This window comes from Carettochelys insculpta, chromosome 3 (assembly GCF_033958435.1).
Source record: "Carettochelys insculpta isolate YL-2023 chromosome 3, ASM3395843v1, whole genome shotgun sequence".
NCBI classification, from domain to species: domain Eukaryota; kingdom Metazoa; phylum Chordata; order Testudines; family Carettochelyidae; genus Carettochelys; species Carettochelys insculpta.
Window position 1 is genome coordinate 88,558,766 of NC_134139.1, and position 24,220 is coordinate 88,582,985.

The following is a 24,220-nucleotide window of genomic DNA, read 5'->3' on the forward strand; positions in this document are numbered from 1 at the left end:
GCACAAGGCTCAGGCCCTGGCCCTGTGATGTGGTGAGGGTGGAGGGAGGTGGCTCTGCCCTCGTGCCATGCAGGGCTCCAGCTCCAGCTCTAACCCAGCCCTGTGGCAGGACCCCAGGAGGGGGGCTCCAGCCCCATGGGAGCTCCAGGGGGGCCTCAGCCCTGCATCACACAGGGCTCTGGCTGCAGTAGGGCTCTGGCTCCACCCAGCCCCGCAGTGGAGACTAGGGGTGGAGGGGACTCCGGTGATGGCCCCAGCCCTGCACTGCGACGGCCCCAGGTCTGTGGCTCCAGCCCCCACCTTCCCAGCCCCCCCAGCTCCACCCCAGCCCAACCACGCACCTGAGAAAGGCTGGGGCTGGCAGTGGCATTCAAGTGGTGCAGCAGGCAGTGGCCAGAAAAAAAGCCCTGTGAGTTTCCAGCCAGCACAGGGAAAGGTCACCAGGGAGGGCCAAATTCAGGACAATTGGTCCCATTTAAAAGATAAGTCAGGATGCCTTTTTGGCTCCCTAAATATGGGACTGTCTGGCCTAATATGGGACAGATGGTCACCTTATATATGAGTATAGCTCAGCTCCTAATGCTACCTGATTGCAGTGTCTGGGGGGGTTTAACATCACAAAAACCAAAAAAACAAAACAAAGTTTCCCTACTAAAGAACAGATGTTGTTGATAAAAAACGCAAGGAGAACAGACCTCAGTGTGAAGTAAAATCTGTGGCTGTTGTGTTAAAAAAAGAGGAGATATGAAACCTAGAGGGCACACACGCTCTCTCTCTTGCTCTCTGCCCTTTTTGCATATGGTGTGTGTGTGTGTTCTGGGTGGAAACTTTGCTTTCACCACAGAAATTCAAGTTAAATCAAAACAGATTTGACACCAGCAAAAAATAATAAAAAATTCTTTTGCTCAGTGAACTAGTTTCTTCTTTGCTATGTTGTAGTGGTTATAAGCTACTGCTTCATAATTATATTGCACAGAGATCAATATTACACGCCACTGATTTATCTCAGTGTTTTCTTTATATTAAATAATCAACTCCACCTTCCTTCTGGAATGCCTTTATAGAAATATGTATGCAAGGTAAAACAGATACAAGCTCACAATGTGAAATTGTTAGTTTTCTTTCATGCTATTTTCTCTAGAGTCCTCCTTGGTTTTTTTTTGTTTTGTTTTTTTTTATTGTGTTATTGGCAACTGTTAAGAATGAGAACTTCTGTTTCAAAAAATGTCAATTTATCTTTTTCCAGAGCACAAACACAGGGCTTGATCTTGCAAACCCTTGCACGCAAGTAACTTTTACACACAAATAACCCACTGAACTCAACTTAAATATGCATGAGTTCAGTTGAACTGACCTTAAGGACACTACTTAGGTCTGCAAAGTAACTCAAATGTGTATTTGCAGAATTGATGCCATAATCTTCTCTAATAATGCTGGGAAATGTACATCTTAAGAACAAAATATCATGAATGGAATGCAGTTATTGTTAATATTTTTATTCATCAACTTCCTGGCCACAATCAACAGTGCTGAAGAGAATCCTTACAACAGTCATACTGAAATAGGCCATGTGAATATAATCAGAATGCCTTTGGAAAAATATCTTTATATTTAAACACCAGAACACTTTTGGCAAATTATCACTCAAGACACATTTCTGTCCCAGGTTCTTACTACATATTCTCCTTCCAAACAACACATCCACCTGCTGTATCTCAAAAGAGAAAACAATCCAGTTGTTCCAGAAAGCAAGCTTAACCCATGGAAATTGTACACTGTGTTTTCCGTCACTCTGCTGCCTTATTTCAAAGTCTCTGACCCCCAGGAGTGGGGTGCTCACTGATAAATACAAAAGATGGCTTTCAAAGGACACCGTAGGAAAACTCAGTTATCACAGCTCCATCCCAGATTTGGTTAACAAAGTGACTTCATTACTTGCAAGTTAACACATGAATGAACTCAGGTACTGCTCATGTAGAGGTGGCCCTTTTAACTTACCTTCCGAAGCATGGGCAAGTCTTACTACAAATCCCAATTCAGACCTCCCTCTCAACAGCTACTGGGCCTATGTCCTCCAGATTAAGTCTCAGGGAATGTCTATGTTATGTGGAAAATAAACCTGGTCATGGTCCATCTTCCAGGGTTTGATTTCACATGCCTGGTATGGACATACGAAATCGAACTACATGGGGTTGGCAGTCAACCAGTGTATTCCACAATATCATGAGGAGTAAGGGAGGTCAACAGGAGAGTTTCTCCCATTGACCTCCATTTATGAGGATGGCCAGATAAGTTGATTGTAGATAAGTCAACCCTAGATACACAATTATCATAGCTAGAATTGTGAATCCACAATCAACTTTAAAGTCTACGGTAGACCTGGTCGCAGGGCCAATTGGTTGCCCAGCAAGCCACATCTCAATGTAGTAGTTATGGGATCGAAAGGAATGGTTAAAAAATTCATACTAACCTCATGAAAGTTCAGGATTTAGTCCCCTAATAAAGAGTGTTCGACGTATAAAGCAGGTTCTACACTCAGTTCTAGTCTAACATAATGTGCTTCATTTACAACACTTCTTTTTAGAGTTAACTAGCTTTAAAGGCCTGATAAGATTGGAACACAGATCCTTAAGGTGAATCAGAAGCTGAGAATTAAGACAGTAATTTATATCACAATCCTCTCCCATACTCCAGTGGTAAGTACTGTGTCACAGTGCCTACATTTTACAATGCCCAAATCTGTTTCACAAATATGATAGGCAGTGAGACTTACCAGGTGGTCTGACTATAAGCAGCGGATTATCTGCAAGAAGGAAAAAAAAAACCCAAATATTTTAGTGTTAGCTCTCACAGAGTAATGTCTCCTAAAATTAAAGTACACTAGAGATAATGCAAGAAATAAATATCAGCTGTAAAATTAATTGTCTCTAGTTGCTTCATGAATGCTGAAGGTATGAGCTTCTGTTGCTTTTCAAAACAAATGGCGTGTAAGTTATTTCACATTTGATGGCATGTAGGCTTGCCAACCTTCCGGGATGGCACTAGAGTCTTCAGGAATTAGAGACATCAATCTCTAATATAAAAGTATGTCATGTGATGAAACCTCCAGGAAGAGATCCAACCAAAACTGGCAACTCTAAATTGGCACCTGAACTTGGATTACACCACATTCTGATGGATTTTACGATTGCAACCATTTTTTTTCTTTTTTGGTTAAAATTCCTAAAAACCCCTGCAGTCTGTTAGCTTTCAATCACAGATGACTTCTTTACATCAGCCAATCAGAAAGCAGTTTAACCATGCAATCTTTTAAAGGTATACCACGTTTTTCTTCTCAATTTTGTACTGCATAGAGTCACCACCGGGCATAGGTCATTTTGCTGAAGTCCCTCATTTAGGTGCCTAAGTAGCAGTTTTGGGACCCTTGTGATGCTCCAGTCCCTACCCTCCCAGCCCTGTGGGCAGTTAAGCCCTCTAGGTCTAAGTTTTCATGGTTACAGTTTCCTTGCCACCTACATATCTACCTCCGGGAATATGCACTGCTGCCTCCCTCTAGGCATCTGGATGCCTATCTCCTGCCCAAGACTCAGAGTGAGGCATGAATTGGGAGAATAGGCAACCTAACTGCAGAGCCCAACTTGAGAATACTTTGTGGATTGGGTCCTGTAGGCAAGACTGTACAAAAAGCAAAGAGAGAAGGTGGCCCTCATCATTTTTAGCCCAGTGGTTAGGGCGCTCATTTGGTATGTGGGAGAGTCCAGATTCAGGTCCCTCCTCTGCTGGAAAAGGGATCTGACACCTCTCAGACACTTACTCTAACCTTCGAGCAATAGGGCAGACTCCTGTGGGGTTCGCTAAGTCTCTCATGTGGAAACTGTCCCACTCTGGGTTATGAACAGCATAGATGGCGAGTTATATGGGCCCATAGTACCCCAGCACCAGGAACATTCCTGGCCTAGGGCCAGGCTCCACCAAAGCTTGCCAGCAGCTGCCCCCATGTGCTCCCTGTCCCTTGTGTCTCCCAGCCCCCATGCCATCCCACACACTCCCACTGTGCATCCTCCAGCCCTGACTGCCGCCCTTGGGAGGTTTCTGTGCGCGGCTCCCAGCAGCTGGAGCAGTGCAAGGCACGGGGACACGGCCTCCTCTCCCCCAGGCCGCAGGGGCGCACATGCCGACTGCTGCGGGGAATGAGTGGCAGAAAGCCGCTCTAAGATCGCTGTGCTGCTGCTGCTGGTGGCGGGGCTCCCGGGACATTTTAAACTGCCCAGGGGTGGCAATCAATGCTGGGGGACACACGGATGATGGAGATGTGTATGGGAACAGCAGTGCCTGGAGACACCTGTCCCCGTAGAGGCCACTGTCAGAGAGGGGTGCCCCAGGTAAGTTTGGCATCTCCCATCCTACTCCTCCCAGAGCCTGCATCCTCTCCCATCACCCTCCTTTCTAGCCCAAACTCCCTCCCTCCTCCACCTCCCAAACTCCCTCCCAGAGCCTGCGTCTCTTGCCCCTTCCAGCACCCAACCTCCCATCTCCTTACCCTCACCCGCCCCCTCCTTCCACTCAATCACACACCCACACCACACCCAAATTCCCTCCCAGACCCTGCACCCCCCCTCTGCCCAAACTCCCTCTCTGAGCTTAAGGCAGGTGGTGGGGGGTGGGGAGAATTTGAGTGGCAGAAGGGTGCAGGCTCTGGGCACCACCAAAATTTCTGCAAACCTGCCCCTGGGATGTCATAGAAGCAGAGAGCTGGATCCTGGTTCTGTCACATCCCACGTGAACACTCTCCTGGAGAGAGTACAGAGCTGAGAACCACAAGCAGAAACAGGCACTTCTCTGTAACCCAGACTTAGACACCTATACCTCTGTGAGGGGCAGACTTACCACACAGACACACTCCTTATTGGCTAACACACACACACACACACACACACACACTAACCCATTGGCTAACAGAGGCAGTTCAGCCTTTCGTATGCTGGTTTTTGTGGATCATAGTCCAAAGGGCCTAACTTTCCCATTTGCTGTACATGGACTCCCAACTTGTGTGGTTTTTAAGGGTGCATGAATGTTAAGTGCCACAATGCTGAGCACTGCAATGCTTATGGCCCTTTGAACATCTAGGCCTTAGTACTTAGATGAAACAACAGGCGCAATTCTTCATACACATCATAGTGATTTATATTGTCTCTTGAATTGGCCTTTCTTGCATGCAAGACGGTTGAAGCCAATGTACATGTTTATCTGTTGTTGGGCAAAATGCCGGGGATCTTTCATGTTTTGATGAAAAAGAACAGTGGGTTACTATCCTCCTCAGAGCATCAGCTATAGATGAGAGCTAACACTTGCACCAAGTCGATCCCAAGTCGGCAATTATCTCTTTGAAACATCCTGTTGAATTCTCACCAGCTGAGAACACTGAATCAGTTCAAGAATCATAGCAGCTGTTCTCTCTCTGGCCTTTTCAGTGGCAGAAACTGCAGCAGCATGAACTGGATGGAACTACTTTTTTAATATTTGTTAAAATCTAAAAGCCATCTTGGCACATGGCAAATGAAAGGTCAACATTATAAATAAAAATACAAGCCCCATTCTGCAAAGCGCTAGGCATTTACGAAAAGCTGCAGCGCTCATTACTCTCCCATTGAAGTCAACACTAAAGGTTCTGCTTCACTCTGCTTAATTTCTAGCTGACCATGCAACATACCTTTCAAATAGCTGAATTTGTTTCATAAGACCATTTATTTTATTGTGCAGTTTTAGTTTTTTGTGTTTCTACAAGCAGAACTTCCATAGATTTTAACAAGAGTTCTGAAGCAGAGATTATAGGCTCGGGTTAAATGAGCACACACAGAAGCAATGTGCACCCATGTCGTCATACAGCCAAAATCAGTGACCCTTGAAGCCAATGGACATTTTGCTCAAACATGCTTTGCAGAATTTGGCCTTTTGTTGTTCAATAGCATGACTGGCCTGTAAATCAGTAGAATAAACAAAAGTGGATAAAAATAGCCCATTTAGTGTACTATTTTGTAGAGTATATTATCCTCCAACAGTCTATTGGCACCAAGAAATCGGAGCAGATTTCATCAAAGGAAGAAACGAGAAGTGAGAAGAGAAATGTGCCTCTCTGCTGGAACAACTGTTTCCCAGATCCCTCCCAGAAACTAGTACTTCCAACCCTTCAGCTGTTCATAATTAGAAAGTGAGTTTATTAAGTGCCTGGCCAATCTATCAGAGATGTATTAAACTTCCTACTGCTTCCCTACCCCTAATGGTATCTGTATTTTCTATTTACAATTTAACCTTCCATTCCTCCTATAGGTAACTTCAATTTCCTGTACCCCCCATATTTTCAGTGTAAAAGAGTAGATACATTTTCTTGATTTTCTTGAAAACAAATGGTTTCTCTGAGAATTTTTAAGCAGAAATCTCAACATTGCAATCATCACCGGGACCCTGGCCATGGTCTTATCATACCTGTTATTAAGATATCAGCTTCAAATAAAGAAATAAGCCACACGTACCAGATTCTGTGACAAAAGAGACTGAAGAGCTAATAGGTCCATAACCATAGGGGTTCTTTGCTTGGACTTTAAAATAGTACCTAAAAGGAACAGAGCAAGCATTAAAAATGGTGTTGACTGCTTCATAGCAACTCAGCTGTAAAGAGATGGGGCTATGTATGTAAACTGGTATGATTCCACTGGGTTCATGGCACCAGAGAGATGAATGGAGATATATCAATTTATGCCACTTCAGCATCTGGCCCTTTTTACACACATTTCCGCAATAATGTACCGACATATTCACATTTGTTGAATAAGAATAAATAATCCAGGCTAATGATATAGCCAGTTTGCATCAAACAGCACGTATGAAGGGAGGACTTGCCAACAGAAATGAAATAAAAGATAAAAAAAAGTCACAGAATATGTTACAATAGCAGTTACAACAATGTAAATCAAGACTAACATCAATGACCTCAGTGGCATTCATTCGAGATTTAAATTAGCATAACTGAAGATAAAATTCTGAATTTTTATATTTCTGTAGAGGTAATAGCATTTCTAGACCAACAGTATTTGAATAATATGAGAAAACTTACCTATGCTGAGTTTTTTTGTTTGTTATCAAAGCCCTAATTCAGCAAACTACTTAAGCAAGGGCTGAAGTGAGAATTCCCAGTAACAATCCAGTATTTTACTGGATAGAGACCAGCCTACTTAGCTGCTGAAAATTAAGCATATGCTTAAGCATTTTTCATTTCTGTTTAGTAAGGTGACTGTTAATATAGTAAAGCAGAGTTTCAATTATAGAGAAGCATGAAAAATATGTAATGAAAACAGAAAAACTGAAAGTAGAAAAAACAAATGTATTCTGGTTTTGCTCAGTTTAACTATTAAACAACCCTTACCAAGAGATTGTTCTGAGAAATTATCTTTGTTTAATGCAACAAAGTCAGAGCGCAAACTCCTTTGTTCTGCCACATTTAAGTTGGCTGAAGTAACTTGCTTGTCCCACCAATCAATCAACAATCAATAAAAAAGAACAAAATCATGACTAGTAGTTCATTTCCACCACCTACCATCTCCATACCACAAGTCAAATCACACAATGATATAATATCTATTTTATCAATAACCAGAGACTAAATTCATAAAATTGAACATCTTGAAATTGCAGAATCTATGGTGCTTTTTCTTTTTGGTGGAAAAAGCACCAGCCCTTTTTCCTTTTCAGTTTCACGTTCCTTTGTTTTCTCCCCACTTTCTCTTCCTTTTTTTTCCTTTTACTTGTTCTGCCACTAGAATACGGAGGAGTTAAAAAGACAAAAGGGAGGAGGAGGAAATTGAGAAACTTTTTTAAAATTAATAAGAAATTTTCAAATGTTCCATGAAAATTTTTGGAAAAATGAAAAGGGTTTCAACTGTTTTCATGGAACCACGTATCTTTGTTTGACCAGCTCTCCTTTTGCACTATTGTCCTTTTCCATGGACCTTGGAGAGCAGCGTAGCTCCAATGTAAGGCAGGGCCTCTACACTTCCAGGGGCACTTTGGAGACTAGAGTCATGGCTGAGGCAAAAGTCATCGCTGAAGCATGTGGACCCATCATATATTTGGCAGGATCCAGTGACCACCTATTCAGTGGAAGTGGGGAACCACACAGCCTCTGCTTAGAGGTTGGGGTTTGGTAGGGAAATGCTGACAAGAGCTAATACAGAATGCTAATCACAGGGCTACTACTGGCAGAACAAGATCTGGTGTTTGCAAATGTAGTAAGTTTGTTGCTGAAATTAAACTGAATGTTTGCTCTTCAGAAACAGTATTGCAGAAACCAGGGGGCAATTTAAGTCAGTTACAAGGCAACCAAAAAAAAAAACTACCTTAAATGCATGATTCTCATAAATGCTTGTGGTATGCTTTTTGTTTCCTTGCTGCTTGCTTGAGTTTAGTCTTGCAAAATAAATAAATACATAAATAAGCAAATTAATAAATCAATAAATAAATCAACATCTTTAATGACCACAAGTGTTTGGATCTTGATTTTGCATCTCATCCAAATATGACTATCTCCAGAAGCCCAGTGCCTCCTAAAGCAATCTATGATCAACATAACTAGGTCAGTGCTTGCTCAGAGGGAGGAATGCCACCAAACCGCTGGATTATTTCCCTCAATAATCTCCCATCCAAGCAGTAGGTGAAATGCTTCTTCGCTTGGGAATCCTACAAAAGCACCATGTCACATGCTTTGACTGCTGGCCATGGTTAAATACAAAAAGGAAAAGAACAATTCACAAGGAAAACAAAATTCAACCTCTAATTTACAAATTGGTGAAGCAGAGCCAAGAGAGACCAGCAGGGAAGCACTATGAATATTGGCAGTCTATCTTGATCTTCCCCTCATAACTTGGCTAAATCTTTAATCCTAGTCTCCTGGCTTGTCCCAACCTACTATGATCATCTCTATATTCCAGTTCCCCAGCTCCGCTTCTCATCCTTGACAAACCCATGCTCACCTTCTGTGTCCTTCTCTTCCATCATCTCTTTCCTGAGAGACATGCCCCTTCTCTTCACCACTAAACTTGTTCTTTAGTTTCCCAGGGTTGGGTGGGTCACTTTGGTTTTGGGAACTATATGATACACCCCTTTTAAGAGCCCCTTGTGGAGAAGCAAAAAGGAAGAGATTTCCCCTGACAGAGGCTACAAAGGTCACAGCAATGCTGGAAGTATCCAGTGTGGGGTGGGGAGACACTTTAATAAAGACAGCTGGTCTTGGCTTTTGGGGGTAGGTTGATAACCCCCTCTTTGACAGTCACCAGTTTCTGTGCTTACCATGCTGTGCTTACCAAAGGTTTTCAGGGAATGTAAGCAGAAGGTTCTATGGGATACAACCAAAGATATTTGACTTGATTTAGCTCACAACTCTGCCTCTCTCCCTCTCCCTCTGTCAGCCTCCTGCTGAAGAAGGAGATTCCATTTTCTTTTAGTCTGACCATGGCAGTTTGTTTCAGTTTAGGTGGGTTGACATTAAGGCCGGCCTTTGCAAAGAGCCAGGCAAGAGACTTAATGTTTAAAAAAAGCAAAGAGAATTGTTCTTCTTTGCCAGACCCAAAGCCTGGTTCCCTGGGCTCCCTCCAACTCATCGGCATTGACCATTTCTTAACTGTCTAGCTCACTCTTCTGGCCCAGCTGGCTGCCGAGAAGAATCAACGTATGCCCTACTGCTTTTGAGTAACAGATGTATCTTGTGGCACAGGACAGTGCAGATGGTCATTTTAATAAAAGAGGTCGTGCACCTGAACCAGGTTGACTTCCTTCAGAATTCATTGTCAGAGATGGACCAGAGTTATGGGGAGCTTACATAAAATTAACACATATTTTACTTTTGATTTACAGGGTTTATTGTCCTATTTAGGGACAAAAATGGAAGAGGTGGGGGCAGAGTCCTGCTGCAATCAAGATCTATCCTTGGATTATAACCTACATCTGACATGACAATGTCTTTCAAGGGACCTCAGTGCACTTTGGTTATACCCTTTCTTCATTGGAAGCACAGCCCTTCACTGGGGCTGGTAAGAGGTATGGCATAGGAACCACACCCATTGCTACCCCCAGCAGAGACGTCCACAAGCTCAGGGTAGCTCCCCTTCTTTCCCACTGCCTGCACAATACAAAGGGAGGGGGGTGAAGAAGAGAATGTGCCTCCCATTGCTTTTTAATCTTACAAGTTCTGGTCACATGGTACATTCATAATTCAGTGTGGGTGTTATTCTGAAGAACATATGTTTCCTTGACCTCTCTCTCACAGCACTTCTCTCATTTATGTACAGCAGCCTCCCGCACCCTCCCATTCCCAAGTCCTGTCACATCTCTCTTCTAATAAACACTCTCCAACTGGACTTCTAAGAGAATCCCATCTAATCCCTACTCCAGAAACTTTAAGGAAATAGCAAATTCCTGAGTATCACCCCACAACACCCATGTGATTTCTGGTTATGTATTTTTGAAATCTGTGCACATTCCTATCAGCATAAGGGAATATTACCCTTTCCAAAACAGGCGGGAAGATGAATAGGGCTGAGATGGAAAGAAATTGTGACTTACATAGAAGGCCATTTTTCAGCCTTGCATCAGCCCTCCATGATCATTTGAATGTACCACATACCAATTCTTCTCTCTGCTAGTCATGCTTCTGGTATGAACCATGTCTCTGTCCCTCTAAGCAGTAAGTTTTTCCAAGGTCTAAGTTTAACAAAGGTTGACGTGTTCTCAGTTGCCCTCACACCAGTATGCTGTCTCGCTATTGGAGACTTCAGGGGTTCCCCTATTCCATAGGGCAGAATCTCAGCTGGTATAAATTCTCACCCTCCACTGTGAAGCTCTCAAGGATGGTTTGTACCAGAGGAGGCTCTGCCCCACATCTCTGCAGAATCTGGTCTCCTGATTTGCATGCGGGTCAGAAGCCAACAATTTTTGGCCCACTCTTGTTTCCTGCAAACAGCTCTGCATGTAATGAATGGCTACAGGATGCCCACAAATGCAACTTGCACTGTAGCAACGGCAGCCACATGAAAGGGTGGAATGTAGGAAAACTGTGTTTTTGCTTCATTCCCAATGCAATCCTTTTATTGTGGAAATATATGCCAGTGATTTAAATACAGGCCTCACTTCCTGACTGTGGCCCACAACTGTTCAGCACAACCGAGTGGGTGGAGGTTGGGGCACAAAAGCACCCAGTGAACATGCGTTCACTGCAGGCCCGCTGACTCAAAGGGGTCCAGGGAAGCAGCAGCTCTAGCACCCAGAGCACTGAGCCCCTTAAATTGTCACTGGAGTGCTTCCATGGCACTCTGTGCTGCTCTTAGGGCTACCTGGGGCGGCAGAGGGCACTGTGCCAAGATCAAGTAATCACTGCATGGAGGAGAACTTCGATGTGTGTTTTTTTAATCATGAGCTTCCACCTGGGTTCCCAGGTTAAACGAGAGCATCTTGGAGCCTGTTTAAAGTGACACAGCCTGATAATGCATCCAGGCGCCTTTACAGCAGTAGCAAAGGGCTGTTATGCCACACTCCCTTCTCTCGCGTCACACTTTCTGCATCGACCACAGGGCAGGGGGCTGAGATAGGACCGGGAAGATGGCTGAACACCAGCAAATTATCTCCCGCTTCCCCCGCCGGGGAAAATCCACATTGAGGTGGCTTTAAAGCAGCTTTGTTGTGGCATGCAGTGCAAAGATTCCCTGACGTAGCCTTGGACTTGGTCCAACACTCGCAGTAAAACCTGAAGGTGTGCATTCCAACCTGGTTATCTTTTATACAGATTCAAATGAATAATTAAATATATCACATCTTTTGGGTTTTTTTCTATGCTTTCATATATACTGAATTCAGTTACAACACAGAATACAAAATGCACAGTGCTCACTTTATCTTATTAGTTTTGATTACAAATATTTGCACTGTAACTAGATGACAGCCCCTTGCAGTCTTGGGCAGACAAAACTGTAGGGATACCAGCAACTTCAGTACCACATGAAATTCGTGTCATAGGACATCTTTAGTGTCAAAGAGAAAACATTTAATGCTAAGATGTCCCTTGAGAACTGCATCTCAGAACACAGACAATTTATAATAGATAATAAATAACAATACAACTTGACAAGCCTACCAGGATTTCTATCCAAAATATCCAACAAGTTCATTTTCTCATCAAATTCACATTGTATTATTTAATGTTATGGCTAACTCCTAAGCTATCTGTTATTTAATCACAATGTATGCAAAACACACTTAAGTTGTAGAATTATATAAATATAAGGTTGACAAGTATTTATGGGCCACATCCACACTCCCCCTCCCTTTCGGAAGGGGCATGTAAATGCAGTGGATTGAAAATGCGAAAGAGGGGATTATATGAATATTCAGCACCTTATTTGCATAATGGCAGCCACTTGCTGCACTGAAAGTGCTGCTTTCAAAATGCAAAATAGCCAGGTCAACCGGGTTTTTTCACAAAAAAGGGTGCTTTCAAAAGCAGGGCTTCCTTTTGAAGGAGCCCCATCTACACAGCTAGTTTGCAAGAGGTCAGGCTGAGACCTTTCAAGAGGTCAGGCTGAGGACGGGCAGAAGCTCTTCCCCGCATTTGTATGGGAACAATGGTGGCTATTGTTCTTTGTCAGGGAGTTAGAGGGAAGTGCAGCATTAGCTGCATTCCTTACTCTGGTTGGGGAGCACAGGGAACAGATGAACCTGGACCTGCCCTAGCTGGGGACATTTATGCAAGCCTTGGCTGTACCCACTGGACCTGCAGTGGCCATGGACTTCTCACTTGGCCCCAAGCTGCTGTGGTGAGAGGACTGGGGTAGCCCTCTCTCCCTGAAGCAACTGCCTACTGAACCTCACATCACCAGCCCCATCATTTTATTTTCCAAAATGCAAAAATTAATTGAGGTAAGGATCCAATCAATGCCATAAATCTTCCAGTAAGTTCCTAACTAAGTTTGATAATGCATTTAAAATAATGGGTGGGGATGGAGAATATTCAACAGCTCTTATTAATGGTCTCCTAGGCTGCAGTTTATGGCCTGAGTCATTAATAAAAGCAGTGTAGCACTGCAGCTGTGTTGCTATAGCACGTAGACCCTTCCTATATTGACAGAAGAGTTTTCCCCACTGAATGTATTTATTCCACCTCTCTGAGAGGTGGTAGCTAGGTCAAACAGAAGAACTCTTCAGTGAACTTAGCTGCAGCTAAACTTGGCATATGGACCTGATTGATATCATCATAACACTCAGGACATGACATTTTTTACAGCACTGTTAAATGTATCTAGGTCAACCTAAGTTTTAAGTGTACACACAGTCTAACAGCTACTCCAGAAATCACTACAGCGTGACCAAAGGATAAGTCCCAGAGTGCTTCAGGGTACAAAGTAAATGAGACTGTCTGCTGGAAAACTGTCAGTGTAGGTGCTTCTGAACACTTATTTTCTATCAATTCATTTTCTTCCCCAACCACCATCAAAAGTTCAGATGGTGCTCCACCTTTGTAGTCTGCGCTTTGACTTTATCATTTCAAGGAGATCTTTCCAAAATACGAGTTTAATGTTCCCATTAAAGTGAACTCCCTAACACAACCTTAACTTTGTTGCCACTCCTGTTGCTTCATATCATCTCTCTGTAAGTCACTCCTGAGAGAAAGCAAATGGACCTGGCACTGTGAACAGACAGGAAAGTGAATTAGTTGAACACTCTGCCACAAGCCCCCAGGTGGCTAAACCCAGGGTCTGTGGGCTCAAGCGCCTCAAACGGAGAGATGGTCTTTCAGGTAATGAAATTTTAAATCCCCTAAGCTTTTCAAAAATTTCCATAGGAGTTGGATGTTCAATCCCCCCTGAGCTTCAGTGGGAGTTCGGTACCAAGCATCCTTGGGCATTTCTGAAAACTCCTCCTATACAGCTTTAGAGATTACTGCGACCCCTTGAACTGAAGCCAGGAGTGAGAAAGGGGCAACGTACACCCACCTGTACCCTACCAGATTTCACATGTATGTTCTGAAGCTTGTGTATGTGCCCTTGACTTTGTAATTCACTTCTCCCATTTGCCTGATAGAGCCAATGTGTAGCATGACACATGCAAGGTGCTATTCATTTTTTTCTGCTGAACTAGTTGTTTGAATTACGCATAGAGCTTGCAGAGTCATTTCTGGGCCAAGTCTTTTCATGTCACATATCAGTTAAAATGTATGGCTCCTCAATTCAGGAACAATGTGATGTCTTATGTACTTCTAAGTAGATGCATGAGTTCTAAAAGTTGATACGATAAGTTTTGTTTGGTCTAGATTTGCTGACAAACAGATTTGCACAATTCTGCTATGACCATGAAGATGACTGACAACTAGCAAATATTGTTTTAAATTAACAGATTCAGACCAGAATAAAAAACCTGAGAAAAAAAAATTGAGCAGATTGTTACCTCGTATTTGGTTTCAGGTTCTCGATAGGTAAATGAGTACTCCCTGCAGGCCTGGTTGACCACTTGTTCCTTATAAAGTCATCATAAGATGCACTGTAAACTAAGTAACCTACCAAAGGAAGAAAGAAAAGTAGATCAGCCAATGAGGGTTCCACATTTCAATCTATGATACCCTGAAGCTTAGCTACTTTGAAAAAATTTAAGGATCGAAGAGCGAAGACATCAGGGCTTTCTGGACAGTGCTTAATCTACAACCTAATTTTTATTCCTTCAGTCCCTCTGTGTATACGTATTCTTTAAAAATGCTATTTTAAATTAAATGGAATTCACTTTTCCAAGGAATTTTCCAAGGAATTTCCGAGGAAATTGTTTTTTCTTTTCAGAGCCAGAATATGGAGTAGGCCGCTTTCATCTGTGATGTAACCACAATGAAGTCAGCGGAGATAAACCTGGGAGGAATACGCTGCCATTTTCAAAAGAGCCTCAAGGAGTCAGGAGCTCATCGCCCATTGAATTCAGACACCTTGAACCCCAAACTCCTGGAAAACTCCCAGCCTAATGTCACTCACACTTCCTGACATTGCCATTAGCCAGTGCAATCTATTCCCAACTATCTCAATTGCATGGGGGACACGAACTTTGGGTAAACAGGAGAGCAGGACCTATTCAGCATTGAGTAGCTGGATGGCTTCCCTGTGGCCAAAGGCCTAGCTCGAGGGTCTCTGCTCTGCCTGCTCAGTTGCTCCAGTAACAGGAGAACTGAAGAGGGCTCCTTGCACTGCTGCAAGCTGGAGACACCATCCTCCTCCTCATTGCCTGGCAGGGAAGGGGTGGGTGTCTCTGCTCTGTCTAGGTAACCTTCACATTATCAGAATCTTTTCTGTGACTCTCAGTCCAAAGTACATAGCAAGCCAGGAAGGGGTTCAGCTAATAGGATTTTGGATAAATGTGAGGGTATCATATGTCGATATCATGCTGTACATGTTCAAAAGCAACTTCGCTTAAAGTCAATCTGCACTTCATAGGCAGCAGCCAACCTGCCACTCAAGTTGCAGGGTATCAACACATGCAAATCACCTGAGAAGCACCCAGAATATCCAGGTCTCACAATTACATTTTCAATTCAAAAGTGACACAGGTATGGTTTCTCTTTCCATTGACTCAAGCTTCATTAGTAATCACCGAACACTTTACATTCTGTCCTGCACTGGTATTTCATTATTTTTTCTCTGGTTTTAAGCCCGCACACCTGTGGTTTCTCTTTAAGTTTTTAACAAGCTGTAGTGGCAGGTTGGGGTAGTCAATACTCTTCCAAACTGGCTCAGTCAGTTCCTCGCTGAAGGAGAAATAAAAGGGGAAGCAGAAGGCTATGTGGTATTGTTAATTTTGTAACAAATTTAAAAATACATCTAGTAGCTTTGGGGCCAAGAACAAAGACTTTGAACATCTGGAATCTCTTCCCCTAACTCCTCACCTTAAGAAAATTTCCTTACGTATAAATAAAAATGTGTTTTTTGTTCAATCCCAAATGAAAGAGTTTGGTTAAAAAATATGCAGCAAAAATAGATGGGTAAGCCAGGAAAACTTTGGAAGGGACCATAAGCTTGAGTTTTAGAAGTCTTTTCAATGTGTGCCTAGCAATCTCAGAGTGCCAAACCAAGAAATTATAACAAGCTATATTACAAAAAAGGAATCATATGCCTCATGGCTGTATGAGTGAAAACAGAAGATAGCAGTTCATCTCAGAAAAAGGTGCCAAGATACCACTGCAGCATGGATCCCAGGAAAGGCAAAAAGTTGCACTGGATGTGGTCGGACATAAATTATGTGATGCACTGCTCTGAAATGAGCACAGTGTTTTAAGAGAGCATGTTTTTAAGTAGGTTTCCAGAGAACACTGAAAAATGAAGCTTTCATTCCCCCACCAAACAGGCACAGCACTGGCAGGGCAAGCTTCCCTGCCTTCCCCCAGCACTGCGTATCAGGGCTAGTGCAGTTTTCACAACCATTCATTTCCTGGGCCTGCTGCAGAGGCGCTGCCAGAAAAGGAGTTGGTCAAGATTCAGCAACAATGTAAACACGCCAATACAACAGCACTGTCAGTTTTGGCTTCCAAATCATTTGATCTGCTGTCAGGTTTGGTGTTGTGTCATCTCCAAATACCTTTGTTACTTCTATATGTCACTCATCTCTTTTAGCAAGGTTTGAGATTTCTATTGCAATTTCCATGGGCATGGGTGGGGGGGAACATTCTAACGTGCTGTAAAGACAGAGGGCGAGATCTAGTTTAATGTGTGTGTTTATCTACCAGCAGCAGTGTGCCGCCAGACTGGCATTTGAACATACTCTGACTACAGTAAAGTCCACATAGTTAGGGTTATGTGTTCTACAGGCGTTAACTGGCTCCGTTTCATTTTAAACTGTTTTTATTTATATAAAAAGCTCAAATTTCTCTTTTCACTCAGCTGCTAAGCTCCGCAATGTTGGTTTGAATACAGAAACAGTTTTATTCTGGCCTGAATCATTCATATTGCTATTGTGGCCTGCAGTATCTGCAGACAGTTTGGTATTTTCCTTCCTCCACTCACCCTTTCCTCCCACACCACCTATTTAACTTTTTTCGCGAGAGTGAATGTTGATTTCAGAGGTTCAGGAGAGAGCTGGGTGAGAAAATAAAGAGACTGATTTTGAAATGTGTCTTCCTATATTGCTGATGCAAGTAACTGCAAGGGAAATGTTATAGGTCATAAGCCATTAATTCACTGAGTACAGCTGCCACTCAGAGCGTTAGGGTATGTCTATACTCACCCAGAGTTCAATACACTGCAATTGATCTTTTGGAGCCTGAGTTTGCTGCATGTGTGAAGATGCAGCAAAATCAATCTTTCTGGGCCTGGCTGTTGACTGTGGTACTCCATGCTATTGTGTGGAGTAAGGGATGTCGGTGCAAGTGCAAACAGCCCTGATCTACAGGAGGGCAGAAAGTCGGTTCTGATACGTCGATTCTAGCTACGCTAATGGTCTAGCTAGAATTGCGTATCTGGGATCGACTCTGTTCCCTAGTGTAGACCAGGCCTTAGAAACTAAGTGGTACAAAATAAGCCCAGAAGTACTTGCACTTCAATACCGTAAGTACAAAACCAGAGGCACGGTAAAGCCCTATAGAAGACCAGGACTAATATATGCTTATCAGTGGCATTGGTACAACATTGACAGAGGATATACAAGCTCTTTCTCACTAACTAGAAGGCAATTAATGCCTCCTCCCCAGGGACGGGTATATAATGGAAAGTTAACGTTGAAAAGTTATTAGTAATACTTAGCTCAGTTTAAGGCAAAAACTTTCCCATTTGGCTTCAGCATAGATTCTCTGAACTCAGCCGGGACAACCAAACCCCAAGGGTGACAGCAAGCATTGGGACCTTCTGTTACCATACCTGTTATCAGGTCCCCTTGTCGGGGTTTGGCCCAGTCCACAATGACAAAGGAATGGCAGCCTTCCACTGCCACCACTGTGATATTGTAAGGCACTGTTTGGGGACGCAGCTCTCCCTCATGTAGCTGATAGGGTATGATTTCGTCCAGGCTTTCCACTTGGAAGTGCTCCAGGGCCTCTGTCAAGGAGCATGGGGCTGCTGGATCTTTGTTGAGATAAGTCACATAAGGAGCTGGAAAAGACAGTGATAAGCAGCATATATTTAACAGTTTGTACAGACAGGCAGATTACTACAGCTAAGGACAATTTCCTGTACAGAAATGTACAACATTCATTTTCTTTTTATATTCCTGACTGCCAGCTGAAAGTGGCAGCACTTACAGAAAGGGATCTATTTTATTTTTTAAAATAAAGTAAATTAGACCTTCATTTCCTGACCTTCCAGCTTGTACATCTTGTATATTTTCCTACCATTTCACTGACTCTTTCAAACCTGTAAACTGTCTGGAAACTTCTTGGAGCACTATTATACTGCATATAAATAAAGCACCATGGAAACTGTAAGCATGACAAATACTCAGTGGGACTTACATTACTCCAAGGATTTCAATAGTGGGAATAACCATGTCTAGTGCATTTCCATCTTGTTATAAAGGCTCAAGAGGGCCGTTCTGGATTGACCCAATGATGTCTCTCTAAAATTAAGGCTTATGGCCTATCTTTGGGGGCCAAGGTCGAAGGAAGGGGGGTGGAGTGGATGGGTCAATCCACAGATCAGAGGCACTGTCCTTCCCATGTTGAAACCTTACAAGGTCAAGGGTCGGCAAACAAACTAGCAAGAGGAGCCTCTTTTTTTTTTTTTTTTGAATATGGTAAAAACTTAAAAATTCAAGAGCTGCAATGCATGTGGATAAGAGACGGTCCTTAATAAATAACATCAAACCACACTTTTTATAACCCCTATTTTAAGAACAGCACAGATACAACAGTTTGTAATTCAATACATATTTACTGAGGACATTCACAAACTTTTTACATATTATTTCCTCACATTTCACATGTGTGTGTTTGTATCACTGTCTTCCTGACTTTCACTCCTGAACCTACTTTAATTAGCTAATATTATTTCATGTTTCGTTTCCGTTCTCTTTCTTTAAATGTGTGTTGCCCTTCACAGCAGGAACGCCACATGCTTCCTTTTCCTGTTCAAAAATCAGGACTTAATTAGCAGCATGATCAAAACACAGACAGTATCACATACCACAATGCACTGCACATATCAAAGGGGGCGCTATCCAATGGTTTGAGATCACACATTGTTTGCTCTTTAGCTATGAGTTGTTCATTCTTGGGCTTTTAGACATTCACCATTTATCAAAAATAACCTGGAGGTTTTTTTAATTTTGCAATTGTAGTGTCAGGAGTCACAAAGAAGTCCTTAAAAAGCCACATGTGGCTCCGGAGCCACAGGTTGCAGACCCCTGCCCTAGGTAGTCCCTTTTCTCCAGCAGAAAAGCTAGCCTTCTGATCCCATGGTGTGTACTGACAGCAGAGAGAGAACCCTCCCTGGAGGGGCAGCAGCTCAGCCTCTGGACTTAACTGCTCAGAGCAGGAAGGCGACTCACCATGAGTCCATCACCATTCCCCCAACTCCTGTCTACCTGGAGATGAGGACACACAGAAGTAGTCCTTTCTCTGGCCTATTTTGCCTTTTGGGCTTCTGTAGCAGTGTGCAACAAAACAATCCCACAACTATGTGTACTTCACAACTCTAGGCACAAAAACAGAGGCAAGGTGAAGCCACTCATCATGCAGTGATGTGGCCGGGAGCAACATTGCTATGAGGTCAGACCCAGGCGATGGAGCCACACACAGCTTCTTCTACAAAGAAGTGAGCTTAGCTCCTCCCGCAGCAGCATGTTTTTGCACCCTCAGTTTCATGATTTCTGTCAGTGCAAGTGAACCTTAGAACCACTGGTAAAGTAGCCCGGGCCTCCCCCTTGCATTTAGAGCACCACAATCTCAACTGATCCAAATCAGGATAGCCCCACTGACTTCAATGGGACTACGCCAGTTTACACCCAGTAAGGAGCTGGCCCTAGAAGTGCAGCCAGCCCCATTTTAATTGCCTCCTGGACTGATGGCGCTTCTCTATGCTCTTCCCTCTCTTACTTACCCGCAATGAGCTTCTTGTCCTGAGAACAACCATAAAACTTGGCCTCAGGAATGCAGAATAATGAACATCTGGCAACAGCAAATGGGAGAAATGCCCAGTTTGCCCAAGAAGTCAGGACCTCGGGGATAGAATTTAAAATAATGATGCTTCCAGCCAAAACAAGACCTATGGTCTCCCTGTCTAGTGAATGTGATTTAAGTAAGAGAACTGCAATTCTCTGAGCTCACAGTAAAGCCCTCGCTTTGGAAACTGCACATCTTAGCACTAGCATAAGCAGCTGTTTGTCTCTATATGGTACTGAGACCCACTAAGCAGAGATGCAAAAGGTCATGGAAACAAGTTACCGATATTTAGCACCGGAACTAATGTCACATACTGCTCGCCCACTACAGTTATTTAATGCTGAGAACATGTTGCTAATATTAATATCAACCCCTAATTCCCAGCTTTCCTAATCTATGGAAGCATACAGGTGTCTGTTTAGTAGCTAGTCACTTTTCCACTTATACTTTATGGTGACAAGAACTGCACTTCATTTGGTCAATAAATGGTGATTTTATTGCAGTAAAGTACACTGTCATGGGGCAATTGGACAGGTAAGGGGAATCAGGGCCCAGCCTGGCCATAACAACCCTCTGAAGACCCACCTGGGACTATCTGGTTGCCCCAAGTGGCTGTTTAATGGTTAGTTAGTAGAAGAGTAAATGAATCTTTACTCAGAGAGCAAGAGAGTACTCCTGAGAGAAGAGGGTCTCTGAAGGGAGGGAGAGTCTTACCAAGGAAGGACCAAGTGTAGCTAAGGAAGAGGAACTGGGAAGGCTCCAGAGGAAAGAAGGAACCAGAGACAGTTCTCAAGGTGAAGGGAACAAAGCTACCCTGAAAGAAGGAATTTCAGGCTGCTCTCCAAGGAATGGGAGCAGCAGCAACTTAGAAGGCCTGGCTCCAGAGGACAGGCTTGGTCTGGAGTGCCCTCTGGTTAAATAAGCAAGAAATTAGATAACCTCACCCTGAAACTGAAGATTGTCTGGTCAGGGGGGTGGGGGGGGCACCTGAACAAGGTCTTGTTAACAAATGAAACCCTGTCAAGCAGGTGTTCTGTCATGCACAGAAGGTCTATCTTGGGCTTTATCCATACTGGGGAGAACTAAGGGAGGGTTCCCCTGTGATGTCAAACCTGAACGCTAGGGGGCATGCAGTCAGAGGCAGAATGTCCACAGTCATTTTAACCTTGAAAGAAAGTTTTAGTTCTAATGCTCACTGTGTTATAAAAGGAAATGTTTAGTCAGTTACAATAACACAGTTCCCTGAGAGGATAATATTTTCTTCTTTTCCCCTAGTGTCCCGAAGTATTCATAAAAATGTTTTTAGTTTATCTTATTAGATTTTATATCACACAGGGAGGCCACCTAGAGCTTGTAAATGACTTAATCTTAGCCATCCCAAGCCTTTCTAATATAAACGGACTCAGACACGTAACCCCTGAAAGAATAGTAGCATCCTGTCAGGTTTTGACAGGGAGGAGTTGACACCTCATTTGAAAAGTTTGGGTTTAAGTGAAAAAATCTTTTACTCCCAAAACCGTGGTAAACAAGAGCTCAATCTTCACCTGCTCCAGAGCTCCACACCACTCATGAGTGAGATGGCGTGAATCAAGGGCAGTTCTCAGCCGCCTCATGACCTGACCCTCTGTGTAAGCTACACCACCCTTTAACAGTGCCCTGCGGGCCCCTATATCAAGGGAGAATGACTGGAGTGCAGTGCTCTCTCGCCCTTGAAACATCCCAGCAATGCACCTTTAAGATTTTGATGGGGTCTCAGGCCAGCACCCTCAGTTGACATAAATAACGGGAAATACAGTATAGTACAGTAAATTCCGTCTTAACCAACCATCATTCTACCATCCAGAACTCTCAAGTAACTGGCATTTTAACCATAAGTAACTTTTAGTTATGTTTTCCATAAGTACAGTATAATGCAGGGGTGGCCAACCAGTTAAACATGAAGAACCAAAATTGCAATGGATAGAGTACAAAGAGCCACATATTATGTATTTATATTTATATTTTATATATCTATAATGCTACACCTATATTATATAACTATATCAAATAAATATAGATCATATCTAGATATATAAAAATAAATATATAATGCATGACTCAATGCCCTCCCCCTCCCCCAGAGCCAGGCACCCCCCCACATGCGCTAAATAAATGCTGGCAACTCACCGGAGCCACTGGCAATGCTTCTGAAGATGCCACCACCGCTGCTGTTATGCACTTCTCCCCTGGGGGGGCGCGTGCATGCAGCAGGCGTGGCACTCGTGGCACGCTGCTCTGAAGAGCCGCCTTTTAAGGCTCAAAAAGCCTCATGAGGCTTGAGAGCCACAAGTTGGCCACCCCGATATACTCAAAGTAAATACAAATAAATACAGCAAATACAGTGTACGTTTACAGTGTGCAATCCTGCTGTTGTTGGTAAATAAAGTAATAAAGTAGATGAAGTACTCTGCATTGCTAGCTATAGTTCTCTATTATGCAGAATATTTGAATATCTGGCAACCTCCCAGTCCGACAGCTGCTGGATATAAAAGACTTTACTGTAAATGGAAGCCCTGCTGATTTACACCAGCTGAGGATGTGGCCTGTGAATGCAGATCCAAACTGTTTGGCTCAGCTCCATCTCTGATCGTTTCTTTCTACAATTATCAAATGAAGTGAGAGGTTTATGAACATATAAAATATACTAGCACTCAGTTAGCGAAAGGGTTCCAATTTAAGACTTCGTTCCATTTTCCATCCTGCCATTCTGAATGAAATGTCCCAGCGGGACAAATTATCCTCTGAGATACATCAATGTACAACATCGCTGATATGAACAGAGGCCCACTGGTTTACCAGAAGAGAACTGTGCTCTGGTCTTCCATCTGAGGGCTTGTCTATCAGAAGAGCTGCCCGTGTTTTACTAAATGTCTGAATTCAGACTGATTTAACTTAAGTGGAGAAAATCCCACTGTGGACACTCTCAGAGTATGTCTACACTTACACCTTTATAGCAACACAGCTGCATGGCTGTAGCGCTTCAGTGTAGACAATCACAACAGTGACAGGAGTTCTCGCCCATCAGTATAGTTAACCCTTTTCCAAAGGGATGGTAGCTAGGTCAACAGAAGAATTTTTCCAATGACTAACGTCTACCCCAGGGCTTAGGTTAACTTAACTATGTTGCTCAGGGAGGGTGGATTTTTTACATAGTTGTGTTGACTTAACTTTTAGGGTAGACAGGGCCTTATTGTGGTTAAGTCAGTTGGAAACAGATTAAGATAGACTGAAGTATTTAAACTGAAATAAAAACTGTCTAGACAAGGGTTTGTTCTGGTTTCAGTAAACTGGTTTAACTTGTGCCTGGTTATGTCTACACTAGAGAGTTTTGTAGGCAAAACTGAGGTTTTGTAGACGAAACTCACAGAGTGTCTACACACATAATGTGTTTTATCAGCAGAAACTTGTCAATGAAAAAGCTGTGTAGCTGCTCTGGGTGGCCCTTTTGTCTAGACAGCAGATCAAAAGATAGATCCGCTTTTATGTTTACATGCATTCTGTTGACAGAAGTTTTGTTGGAACAGCTCTTCCAACTGTAACTTTTGTAGACAGATGCTCCTAGTGTAGACATAGCCTCTGAGATCAAGATACAGCTTCAACTGCTGCTCCTTCTGTTTACCTTATAATAATCTCACAAAGTACTGGATAGTATCAAGAAGAGCTGTGACTTGTTAGCCAGACTCGTCCTCAGTCTGCTCACCAGAGGGAATGATGCAGTTAGACCAGAAACTGTTCACCTTATTTAGCAAAACTTAAACAAAATAAATTCTGAGCTCACCAGTAAATCGTCTCCTCCCAGCTAAATCAAATTCTGACACAGGATCGGAGCCAGCGACGCTGATCTCTGGATAGTCTGCGTCAGTCACTGCTTCTGTAGTAGCAGCAGTAGTAGTAGTAATCATGGTGGTGGTTGGAGGCAAAGTGCTTTCAAAAAACTCATAGTCTTTAGAAGACACAAAGAAGAGTTGACAACATTAGCTTGCTTCAAAACAAAAAACTTCAGTATGCAATCCAATCTAACAGAAC

At 43.1% G+C, this 24,220-nt stretch overlaps 1 protein-coding gene across 2 annotated transcripts in view; it reads right to left on the bottom strand.

Moving 5' to 3' along the window:
- The window catches only part of FNDC1 (fibronectin type III domain containing 1), a 123,834-nt gene that overhangs the window by 13,631 nt on the left and 85,983 nt on the right, over nucleotides 1-24,220 (bottom strand). For both annotated transcript variants that reach the window (XM_074990295.1, XM_074990294.1), the window contains 5 exons: nucleotides 23,973-24,137; nucleotides 17,919-18,149; nucleotides 14,482-14,590; nucleotides 6,531-6,610; nucleotides 2,774-2,803 (listed from right to left, as the gene is read on the bottom strand). In XM_074990295.1, the coding sequence (XP_074846396.1) occupies nucleotides 2,774-2,803; nucleotides 6,531-6,610; nucleotides 14,482-14,590; nucleotides 17,919-18,149; nucleotides 23,973-24,137 (615 nt within the window). The remainder of the gene's footprint in view (nucleotides 1-2,773; nucleotides 2,804-6,530; nucleotides 6,611-14,481; nucleotides 14,591-17,918; nucleotides 18,150-23,972; nucleotides 24,138-24,220) is intronic.